This window comes from Penicillium mononematosum, assembly GCF_028829835.1.
Source record: "Penicillium mononematosum strain IBT 11891 chromosome Unknown utg000005l:1.0-9366267.0:1.0-9372171.0, whole genome shotgun sequence".
In the NCBI taxonomy this organism is placed as follows: Eukaryota; Fungi; Ascomycota; class Eurotiomycetes; order Eurotiales; family Aspergillaceae; genus Penicillium; species Penicillium mononematosum.
In genome coordinates, this window is record NW_026643275.1 from 3902400 (window position 1) to 3913949 (window position 11550).

General features: G+C 48.4%; 6 protein-coding genes across 6 annotated transcripts; 3 read left to right on the forward strand and 3 right to left on the reverse strand.

Annotated features, from left to right (window-relative positions):
- Window positions 1–52: 52 nt before the first annotated feature.
- On the reverse strand, window positions 53–4198 carry N7519_009616 (putative nuclear pore complex subunit Nup133; the record flags this gene model as incomplete). The annotated part of the gene is given in 2 exon segments (XM_057296389.1): window positions 53–3750; window positions 3769–4198. 2 exon segments carry the CDS (start codon window positions 4196–4198, stop codon window positions 53–55), a joined length of 4128 nt encoding a protein of 1375 aa, XP_057144271.1.
- An 876-nt stretch (window positions 4199–5074) lies between these two features.
- Window positions 5075–5604, forward strand: N7519_009617 (ACP S-malonyltransferase; the record flags this gene model as incomplete). The annotated part of the gene is made up of 2 exons (XM_057296390.1): window positions 5075–5222; window positions 5285–5604. The coding sequence occupies 2 exons, from the start codon at window positions 5075–5077 to the stop codon at window positions 5602–5604; spliced, it is 468 nt and encodes a 155-aa protein (XP_057144272.1).
- Window positions 5605–5627: 23 nt separating this feature from the next.
- N7519_009618 (ACP S-malonyltransferase) lies at window positions 5628–6350 on the forward strand (the record flags this gene model as incomplete). The annotated part of the gene is made up of 1 exon (XM_057296391.1): window positions 5628–6350. The coding sequence occupies one exon, from the start codon at window positions 5628–5630 to the stop codon at window positions 6348–6350; it is 723 nt and encodes a 240-aa protein (XP_057144273.1).
- A 208-nt stretch (window positions 6351–6558) lies between these two features.
- On the reverse strand, window positions 6559–7214 carry N7519_009619 (uncharacterized protein; the record flags this gene model as incomplete). The annotated part of the gene is made up of 3 exons (XM_057296392.1): window positions 6559–6747; window positions 6820–7113; window positions 7170–7214. The coding sequence occupies 3 exons, from the start codon at window positions 7212–7214 to the stop codon at window positions 6559–6561; spliced, it is 528 nt and encodes a 175-aa protein (XP_057144274.1).
- Window positions 7215–7828: 614 nt separating this feature from the next.
- On the forward strand, window positions 7829–8877 carry N7519_009620 (NuoB/complex I 20 kDa subunit family protein). Its single transcript, XM_057296393.1, has 4 exons — window positions 7829–7896; window positions 7950–8148; window positions 8215–8570; window positions 8629–8877. Exons 1-4 carry the CDS (start codon window positions 7854–7856, stop codon window positions 8721–8723), a joined length of 693 nt encoding a protein of 230 aa, XP_057144275.1. The 5' UTR covers window positions 7829–7853; the 3' UTR covers window positions 8724–8877.
- A 144-nt stretch (window positions 8878–9021) lies between these two features.
- Window positions 9022–10075, reverse strand: N7519_009621 (uncharacterized protein; the record flags this gene model as incomplete). Its single annotated transcript, XM_057296394.1, has 3 exons — window positions 9022–9249; window positions 9305–9393; window positions 9889–10075. The coding sequence occupies 3 exons, from the start codon at window positions 10073–10075 to the stop codon at window positions 9022–9024; spliced, it is 504 nt and encodes a 167-aa protein (XP_057144276.1).
- Between the last annotated feature and the right edge of the window lie 1475 nt (window positions 10076–11550).

Here is an 11550-nt window from a genome sequence, read left to right on the forward strand (position 1 = left end):
TATTGAAAACGCCGCCATTTCATCCGCAACTCACATCAATTGTAGAGAAAATTCAATCATTTGCTCCACCTTCACCGTCAATCATAGGCGGTCTATTCGGGGGTGATATGTGGACCTCAGCGGTTTCCCGGAGGTTTTGGAACCAGAAATCAAGCTTCCCAACTTCAATGCACTGGCGCAAAATATCATTTTCGGTCTGAAGATCGGACGCCACACGAGATTTTTGCTCAGGGCGGAACCGTGACACGAGAATATCGGAATCGGAATCGGTCATCAGAGCCTCCGCGGGTGAGAGAGGTGTGTAAAGAGAGTGCAGACCAGCATTTCGAGGTTCTAGACATAGTACGCTGGTTAGCTCAATAGTCCAAGTGCTTATGTTGGGAACAAACTCACCTTCCAAGCATGCAGTTAGTGATCGGTAGAGCGCGGTGTCAGCGACCAAGTTGGATGCATTGCCGTTGGGTCCCTCAGCAGCTTTTCCTCGAGCCACCCAATCATCTTTGATCAAGCACCGTCGCCAGATCAATCTCCGTAAAGCCGTGAGATAGGACGGGTCTTGCTGGCCATAGCGTCCATAGTCAAGAACCTGCAATGCAAGATGGAACTCGCTTCGCACGAGCTCGCTCTCGGTATTATCTGCGAGCTGAGCAGGGCCCATCAACGTCAAGATATCAATCAGGCCATCGGCACCGACAACCTGCCTCTCGATCAAGGTAGAGAGAGCGTCGCTCAAGATTTCATGAAGCGATGGCCGATCTTCGAGGATATGTGCTCCATACTGATCGAGAACTAGCTCGAGTTCTGCCTTTCGGTCAATGGCGCCCTGCAGGATAGGCTCCATGTGGAAATAGAGGATGTCTTGGATTCCATCGACCTCAACATAATCATCAAGACGCTTCACATCCTCTTGCAAGGTAGAAGTCACAACGGGAGAATCCATTCGCTCCTGCGTCGCTAGTTTGCCTAGCTTGGCTAGCGAGATCTCTACACGGTGGCTCCACAAATCTTTCTCACTGCCAATCGCTAGATCCTCTAATGAGGTTGCGGCAGTGTCATAGTCGTCTTCACCGATGACATCGTTAATCCAGCTAAGGCGAGAATATGCGGGGTTGCTTCGAAGGAATCGAGTGACGGCAGATTGGTATTTTCGCATCGTAAACAGCGTGCCTGGGTAACCCATCGCGATTTGCCGGGAAAAGTATGCATCCGCCCATATGTCACCAAACTTGTCGAAATACTTGGCGATCAATTGGTCGGCATCGATATCAGTTTGATTTGTGGAAACACCACTCGGGGGTTGCGGATGTTGAGTTGCCTTTTGGTCTTGAAGCTCGATGATCAACTCGACCAACGCTCCCATGTCTCGGAAGCTTTCTGCTAACTCGACAGCATCGGCAAGATGGTCGATACCAGCCAGCTTGAAGAGTTGCCATTTGCGGTCTTCGACATGGGCCTGCTCAATCGAGACACTCTCATCCATTAGTTTGGGATCTCCTTGCGCAGAAAGCCATCGAGTCCGTTCGAGATGCATCTGACCGATCACGCGAAGGTGTCGATAGCTGTTTTTCGCAACTTGATTCAAAACATGCGTGTCAGGGGCATCTGCAGCGGATGCGGGTGTTTTCCATGACCGGCAACTATCCAGTTCCAAGTCGAGTAAATGCCCTGCTTCAGAGTAACCAACACCTCTCGATGTCCAGAACTCGGGAAGATCCTCATATCCATCGGAAAGCACACCATCCTCCAGGAAGTCTCCACGAAGACCATAAAGCGCAACGTGCTCATCACGATACCGGAAAGCAGTTTCCGTTACCGCCAGAAACAGCTCACTGGCCGCCAGAATCTTCTCTGACAATGCACGGGCAGGGTTGGAAGTGTTGCTTCGGCCGAGCTTGATTGCGTTCTTGATCCATGGGATGATATGCTCCATGCGGTAAGAGTCTCTCAGGAACCATTGACGCACCGGATCGGTTTCTCCTTGTTGGGGGTTGATTGGAGTCTTGAATTTATCATGCATGGATCCAATGACATGACTGAGGAAAGGCTCCTCTTCTCCATTTCTGATCTTACAGGCCTCTTGAACCTTCCACATAGCTCTTTGTGCTGCGATTTTCTCCGCAGCCCACAGCAACTCCCACCTTGCCGGTCGACTCAAAGGATTGCCTTGACGTGATAGTAACGAGGCAAGATCGTCCAGTGCCTTTGCTCTCAAGCGGAGATTTTGTTCTAGTGAAATAGCAGTGGTGGGAATGAAGCGAGTCTCTGACTGGAGTAGCTCCCTGCAGATTTCCAAAGATGCTTGCTCCATTTCTGATGGAGGGAAGTTCAAGTCTCCTTCGCTGGATAAGTTCAACGGATTCTTTGCCATGGTCCCAAAGAAAACCGCCTGCTCAAGCTTGTGCTTTGCTGTAACTTGAGGCTCGTCGACATCTTGTTCGGTGCCAGGACGAGGGAGTACCGTCACACGAATTACACCGAAATTCCGAAGCATAAGCACACACGCTGCGCAAGGCGAATCGTTCGATTGGTCCTCTGACATGGATCCCAGGATTTCGTGGTCTGTACCAGAGCGCAAGTGAATCGTATCTTGGAAAGGCAGAGGCAACTTGTTGGAATCGAGAAGCAGTTGTGAGGATGGACTCTCTTCGACACTTGTCAACGACAGGATAACAAGAGACTGGCCAATAAGGATGAAAGCCGTTTCTTCTGGCTTCGGCACAAATATCTTGGGTTTCGAAGTTTCGAGCTGAGAGGCAGGAATATGGCGAAGATCCACGGCATGCGTTGACATAACACGAGGTTCATTGCCAGACAGATGAACTTGAGCCACGAATAGCGCCCTTGTTTCTAACCACTGCGGTGACCTGACAACCAGAAAGAGGCGCCAGGACCCATCGGAAAGTTGAACAGCATCGTCGGAAGACTGCAGGGTAGAGAACGCAAAGTCCGCGACTTTGAGCTCCGTATCGTTTGTCGGTTGCGCGTGATATTCGGGGAGGGTCACCAGGATTTCTTCCTTGAGGTCATATCGTTTTTTGAGGGTGTTTCCGTGGTTCCAATGCGTGTCCCATATCTCAACCAATCCGGTCGAAGTTGCAATAATGACATCTCGCTGGCCGCGTTGGTGAGAACCACCGGCCCGAACGGCAGTGACCTCTTTTCTCCATGACCCGCCTGCAAAGACATTCTTGAGACCCCCGAAAATTCCACCGCCTCCAGTCCCTGCGGTGCTTCTGAGGAAATTAACGAGCACGGAAGGTTTTCCTTGGGGGTCTCGCAGGGTGATGTGTGCTACTCGTCCGGACGAGAACGTAACGATGATGCCCGAAGGCTCCCCATTGAGTATATCCGTGGCATACTCGCCGGAAAGCATGCCAGGGGTGGATCCTTGGATGCCATTCTGCTTTTGTCGGGATAAACCCAGTGACGCGGCACTGGACACAGTCTCCCAGTAAACGACTTTTCCTGTAGAAGGGATAATCACCAAGAGACCGGGGTGGTCACCTGCGGCCGTGGATAATAGGACTCCGAGCGGGACGGCACCCTTGGGATCTCTGCAAGACTCCGGAATCGATACCGTGAACGTCTCCGACGGAGACGGGGATGAGGCGGGCGCAGAATATGGCCACACGATGGCATGCGAGCGGGTCAAAGCTAATGCGTGGTCATGACCAGGTCCGAAAAAGCACTTGAGGGGTTCTGCGATCAGAGGGTGAGTGTCAACAAATCGCAAACCAAGGCGAGAAAAAGCTATAGAATTTCAGGTACCTGATTGTAAGCCGCGAATTTGATCTGGCAAGGACGGCAGTTGATCCACTGTGTAAAAATCGGTGCTTGACTTTGAACCCAGCAAGTTAGCAGTTTGGACTTGAGAGTCTGAAGGAGTGCGCAAAGATGTGAAGTAACCCACCAGAACGATTGTCCCCTCGTTATTGTTTCCAGACACATCGCCTTGTTTCACAACACGGGTCGATAGATGCAACTCGCTCATTTGATCCGTAGGGGCAATGTCGCCGTTTGGCGTAGTGGGTGTTGCTAATTTTGCGAGCTCACGTCCCAGGTTGGTATCGGAAGGGGATTCATCTGGGCGTCGCAGGACAGAGCGCTGTCTCTTGGCCTTTGGTGGTTTGACAGAGTCATCTGAGCTCGTTCGCTGGCGTCGACGAGTATTGCGACCACCGGCTTTAGGGACGAACATTTTCAGTATGTACGCAACCTGTAGTCGCGGACACACGCTAGCCGACGAAAGCTTCGAAAATTGTTGACCCTTGGGGGTCGGATTCACTCTTCAAGGTTGATGCAAGGTTGGAGAGGAGAGAATGAGAAAAAGAAAGAGAGAAGAGAGCTCTCCCAAGAAAATGGGTTCGAATTGGAGCACAGTGATAGCAGCGATAGGGTTGGTCAATAACAATCGAGGATGTTTGTCCGAAGGCGGTGAGACAATAACCATATTGTACAGGAACATGAATGTGTAAGTTACATGTACTGCATACACCATCTATGTACATTGTACATAGAGAGTATTCTAGATTTGTATCTCATAGGCAAACAACAGTTAAGTTGACTTCAGAATATATGATTTGAGCCTATTCTACTCATTGAAATGCGGGGCTCTACATACTTGGCTATGTAATCATTGGTATAGAGCAAATACCAATAGGATACATACAATAGTACATATTCAGCTATATTGTGTGAGGTTAAAGTATGTAGGTGAGCACAAGTATATTATTGATTGTTCTCAGAATACGAACAGAATGGTATAGCATATAATGACTGTTTACGCTCTATTGGGGTCTAGTCTAGGTGTACATAACAATTGACGGGGAAATCTTTTTGTACCCGATTACCCCGAAAAAAGGAGCTCACGTGAATCCCACATCCAACCCCACACGGCCCCAGGGAGGTCACTACTCCCTTAATAAACACCAGCATGGACTGAAGAACAACATTCACTCCATGGGATAGCGAATCTCACCCTCGCGACACGGATAGCCACAATGCTCATATGTTGTGTTGATACGGTCAAGATCAAGGCCCCCAAGGGTTGCTTAGGGCTGCAACTATAGAGAAGATGCTCTCACGCTTACGCCCCAGAGGTCACCTCCGACAAAGATCCATTGTGCATGTCACATCGCAAGTTCTGGCTACAAGTTCAAGGCCGACAAATCCTAATCTCCTGCCCTTCAGACGAGACCTGCACACAGCCCTCTTTTTCCCAGGTTTGTATCGCCCCCCCCCCTTTTACCTCTGGACCTCAAATGGCCGCTAATACACACGATAGGACATGGAGTCCAAAGGGTTGGCATGGCCAACAGCTGGATTGAGAGCTTTCCCAATACGGCGGCTAAGGTTTTGGACGAGATGGATAGCACCCTCGGGTTCAAACTATCCAGCATTATATCCGATGGCCCCAACTCCAAGCTCAACAAAACGGAAAATTCACAGCCTGCAGTTATGGCAATCTCAGTTCTGATACTCCGTATCCTGGAGCAGGAGTTCGGATTCAACACTAAATCTCGAGTCGATGTTACGCTTGGGCATAGCCTCGGGGAGTTCTCCGCATTGGTTGCTGGGGCTATCTTGAATTCGGGGACGCTTTGAAATTAGTTCGTGGTCGCGCTGAAATGATGGCCCGGTGTACACGCCAGTTGAGCGAGCAATCTGGTGAAACATATGGCATGGTTGCACTTCTCTGTGAACCGGAGCACCTGGAAGGTTTGCTTCGAACGGTTCAGGAATTTGTTGGCCTCGAATCACCGGGTATTGAAATCGACAGGGATAATCGTGTCCCATTAATTCAACAAGTGGTGGTCGCAAACATCAACTCGAAAAATCAAATCGTGCTAAGCGGTAGTCTTGACCGAATCAAAATCCTTCTGGTCCAAATGCGTCAATTTGGAGGTCACGACCCGCGGGCTGTCAGACTGAAAAGTGACAGCCCGTTCCATAGCCCTGCTATGGCGCTAGCTGCTGATTATATGAGAGATGCCGTCGAGAACATCAACATCACATTCCCGGCATCAATCCCATGCATATCAAATGTTTCTGCCTTACCCTTCCAGTCCAAGGAAGACATCAAGGATCTCCTTTCAAGACAATGCATTGAGACAGTGAGATGGTGGGACAGCATTCGCTATCTTCATCAGGAACGAGGCGTGAGGCGGTGGATCGGAATTGGGCCAGGAAAGGTCGGCAGGAATTTGGTTGGCAAAGAGGTCGGAAGAGTCAACACCAAAGGAGGTGGTGTATGGGCTGTTTGCGACCCTCGTGAAATGTCAGAGATCATGGTTGCCTTGGAGCAGACTGAAGTCGAAACTGGAGACCCCCAGCCCGAATTAGCAGGATGACCAAATGATCATCTTCTTGCTGTCTGTTCTATTCTATTCAGCTCATGACTTATGCTCCATACGAAATAGGTATCCAAAGTAGCCTAGTGACTAAAGAAATAATATGGCTATTATCCGAACGTTTGGTGAGATTGTTGCTGTCTAATACGAATGTAAGTTGGGGAAACTGGTTGACCTAGGTTTTATATGTATCAGGTTGGTACTCTCCCTACAGAGAAGAACCTGGAACCCACGAATCCCCGATACGTTTCACATCCGCAATGAACTTTTTGTTAGAGATTGGCTGGCAAGCGGACAAAGAAGACGCTGTATTCCCGGGAATGGGTACATGGTCATCGGGGGAATAGAATGGATTCTGCAAAAGCTGGATATATGCACTCTGTAATGCGCGGAATGCCTGTATGAAATAATTAGGGGATGGGTACTTTTCGGTGGAAAAGCATTCGCCAGGCATGGAGGGAAAACACACAGGCTTAACATCAGAATCTCTCAAGCCATTGATCGCAGCGCCTGCTTGCTTTCCAGCACTGGCCTCTTCCTGGCCGAATAAATCCACAATGATCAACAGTTTTACTCCCGTGGTCGTCAACCATCCATAGGCTGCAAGTCGTTCGTCAATTGCATGTAAGAGGCCTAGATCCTGATCAATGGATGTTTGTTTGCACCGGATGTCGAAAATGTCGAGGCAGGAGTTCAGTAAGAAGGAAAATTCGATAGTGGAATCTGAATACGGGGGAAACAGGGAAATATGAAGAGGGTTATCCTGCAATCGAGTTAGCATGGACAGTTCCAGAGGGACAAGATGGTAGAGATGCGTACTGCTTTCCCAATCACGCCAATGCAGGCAATTCTGGGACCCGCCATTTCCGTAATAGCTCTTGAGGTAGCAATGTACGCGGACTGGGCGCAACCACTTGGGCTCTTTGGAGTTTAGGACTGATTCCCTTGTCTGGACACTGTGATCGGATGGAAGTTCTAGTCTGGGTAGGTATTATCTCTGCATGTCATGTCCACAATGCCCTGGAGTTGAGTAATCCTTTCAAGGGACGGGTACTTTGCAAAAGTGTAGACAGTAGCGGAGTGGTTGTCTCAATCCCCCGCGGCAATGGGGGAGACGCGTTCAGGCATGAAGGCAGCAAAAGGAGCTCACTATGTAACTGAGAGCCAATGACCACACAGGCAATTCGATTTACGAGCATCTCACCGCCTTTACCATACCGGTTTCCATCACTGAAAAATACAGCCACTGAACCAATGAACTTGGAGGTAATAGCTTACATCATCCCTCCCAAACGGTCGGTATACATCATCTTCTTCCACTCTGGAATCGGAACCTTTTTGGGGTTCTCCTTGTCTTGCAGTTACCCGGAGCCCGCCACCTGTGCCCTCTTGTAATTCTATATTACCTGTCGTCACTGGCCGAGGCTGCAATTACCTTGTCTTTTTATCCTCCAGATCACGACCTTTCATTCTAGTAACTCCACCGAAGAGACTTTTCTCAAGATGTTTCCGATGGCGAAGCCCGCCATCTCTGGCGCTCTGTCCGGTAGGGATCTTCTTCGTCTCATCGACAATGTCAATTCACTAACAAAAAATCAGCTGCGCGACCCCGTTTCGTCGCCTCTCTCCCGCGTGCCCAACCCTTGGCGGCGCTCTCGACCTCGTCAATCAAATCAGCGACAGCGCTCGAACGTCAACCATCAGCGAGCGCCCAGCAATTGACCGCGTCAGGCAAGGCTCGCCGAGAGGTGCCTTTGCCTAGTCAGGAGAAGAAGGAGGGTGCTATGCAATATGCCTTGTTCGTTTGCTCCCAACGGCTTTAATCTTATGCGCCTCGAACTCCCGCTGACCTTACATTTCTCAGGACCACCCTCGATCAGATTGCCAATTGGGCTCGTCAAAGCTCTTTGTGGCCCATGACTTTCGGTCTTGCATGCTGCGCCGTGGAGATGATGCACCTTTCTACCCCCCGTTACGATCAGGATCGTCTTGGAATCATTTTCCGTGCTTCTCCGCGTCAGTCCGATGTTATGATTGTGGCCGGTACATTGACGAACAAGATGGCACCTGCTCTGCGTCAGGTTTATGATCAAATGCCCGACCCCCGGTGGGTTATCAGCATGGGCAGTTGTGCCAACGGTGGTGGCTACTACCACTACAGTTACTCGGTCGTGCGGGGCTGTGACCGGGTTGTGCCGGTCGATATCTACGTGCCTGGATGTAAGCATTTCTTCCTCCCTCGCGCTTGCGCTGTTGCAATTGACTAATAAAATCAAAGGCCCACCTACTTCTGAGGCACTGATGTACGGTATCTTCCAGCTGCAGAAGAAGATGAGACACACCAGAATCACACGCATGTGGTACCGCCGTTAGTCTCCGAAACACATGATATGGTGGACTATTTTTTTTGCCTCTTCAGTCATAGTGCATGGTAAACTTAAGTGACTCAACTTGACCGCCGTGGAGTTTTTATGTGTCTTTTTACTTTGTATATCAATATCAAGCTTCAGGGTCTGATATTTTGTTTCACCCTCACTTTGATTGGTCTGTTCACTTTTTTTTTTGCCTGTCAGAATATCCATTCAAAAGAATTCAAATAAATGTCTCATATACTGGCTTTAATAAACTTACGTATGTCGCTCTGTGTATAGAGCGAATTTTTTGGCGGCGGTCACGATTTTCCCGAAGCATGGGCCTTCGCCGCAGAAATTCCTTCATCGACCGCATGGATGATGTTCTGGATAGCGGCCGTCACGATCCGGCTTCCTCCTGCTGCTCCCATGATAAAGAATAGCCTCCCATCCGGGTGGGTCATGACAGTGGCCGCTTCCCAGGTCAGATGTAATTGGATGGCGAGGGAATATCTCCAAGGCGTTGGAAGATCCAGGGATGGAGAAGTCTAGGAAGGGAGCATTGATTAGAGGACTACCATTCATCTCATTATTCAGTATTACCTTTGATACTGGAATCGTCAACTGGCTTCCAAAGAGCAAATTGATCATAATAGTGATGGAGATAGCCAATCTTCGATGAGCAGCTGCAGCTATGTGGGATGTTCGAGGACTTAGCCGTATCACCAGTCCTTTCAATAAGTGAGCTTATGATTGTTACTTATAGAGGCTCCCGACCCCTTCTGGATCATATACAAACACGTTCAGAGTGTGGAAATTCGAGATCTCCCTGCGAATTGATAGTGGACTACTTCAACGGCATCGGTTCATCCCTTCAACCACCAAAGGACCGTCCAGATTAGCTCGCGTTTAAAAAATCTACCAAGAGGATTAGAATACAGACATATGTCATCTCCATAACCAACAGAATTGCTCCATCCGTCGTTTGGATGCTAAGATGCACGGGGGGACGAGGAAGTTTTCGTAATTGTTTGATATCATTTGAACACCCCTAGAGGAAATTGAAATTCCACTCAATGGAGCCGTTGTACTGGTAACCTTAAAACTGGAGTATTCAATGTGGAATTCCGGATAGCCACTAAACAACTTCTCAAGTCATCTTGCAGCCTGAATGGTATTGATTATACTCTCTGCAACGGGTTTGGTGTAGAAAGCATCTGGCTTTTGGTCAGCAATAGCGTCAAGCATGTCTAGGTAACGCTTTATGGACATAGTATCCCCAAGATCGAGCTGGGTTCCATTAGGAACATAGTCTAGTGCCCATGTTGGGTTCTTGGACAGGAAACCTTCACAGTTTCCAACGGCCGATTCCATAATGCGAACCATCCCCTCTGTTTATAGGAAACTCTCCATGGGCAGTGTTGATGGTGACGGAACAGTCGACCACGGAAGAATGTCGTAAGCTTTGTGGAGCTATCCCAATCCACAAATATTTCCAGGGATGTCACTTGAAGATACATTTGCTTTTGTTGGGTAGAACAGGAAATCTATGTCAACTTCGTACTTGCTAAGCCGCCGTTGATTGATGCATTCATACTGTCGTTGTACACGTCCGCGGCAGCTGGGGCTGAATTGCGGAAATCGATGAACTTAACGTTCCATTGAGTGCTCGAACTATCATGAACCAAACTCTCCGATGCCGCAATGGCACATGGCTGCTTATCATCAGCTGGGTGTGGCTAGAGTCTTACTTCCATACACCAACAAAGAGAAAGAATAGATGGGGAAATGGACGGAAAAGAAGAGGTAGTAAGAGCGAGATATATCACCGTCGCATTCTTACCTATATATACAGTTAACAGGCTTCTACTCTGACTAACATTGACAAACTAGTGTATCTCTACAACACTTTGAATATGACATAGTAAAATGACTCAGAAGTAGGTGCCCCGGTCTCGAACTGAAACAGAATTATTTAACCTGTTGAGATTCTTAAGATGTCTGAGATAGTACACCCCAAATTAGGAAGTTAGGGAGTAATAGCCCTAGCCCTAAGAAACTTGATAATAGACTACAAATAGCTTTACGTTTAAAAGCTAGCTGCTCGAAATGAAAAGCTTAATTTTGATACTAACCACCCTACTAAACAATACCAATATCTATATATCGGTCCAATGGTCAATATTCCTTTATCAGTGGTCTCGCTATCATGTCTCACAGGCTTATCTTTAATGTGGGTATTTGCCTAGAACATTGGAAGATAAAACGCATATTACTAATCTTATAAGCCACCTGGAATCTACCTAGGTACCTACATAGGTAGGTAATTCCCGTGGATATGACAATATAATCTGGAACCGAAGACGGGAAGTGAGGTTAGCGTCCTTTTAGATAGGCTTCGGCAAACCTTCTCCACAAGAATTAGTAATAGATATCACCAAGCTCCCGTGACTATGATAAGGAGGTCTTGGCCGGGCATAAGCCCCGAGAAGGTGGATTTGGAGTCTGGGGTTTTAATTCGCATAATATCCACATTTCCAGAAAGGCGGCTAAGAGTCTCCATAGTATATTATTTGAGCGGGAATTGCCAATACAACATATGTATTGTGCACGGCTCAAAAGGTCACAGAGTTTTTGAGAACTTCCTGGGCGCAAATATTTTCCGTTTTCGCCTTGGGAGGCAACCTTTGGGGTGGCGGGGGAAAAAAAAAGAAAAAACTCAACCGGCCTTATCAGTAGAGATTACTCCGGATGCCTCGTGGAGATAATGCACGGACGGATCGGCTCATTCGGGGCCTTGGCTAGAACTCTACACTGGAACCTTTTCCACAAGAACATCTATTTTTCTC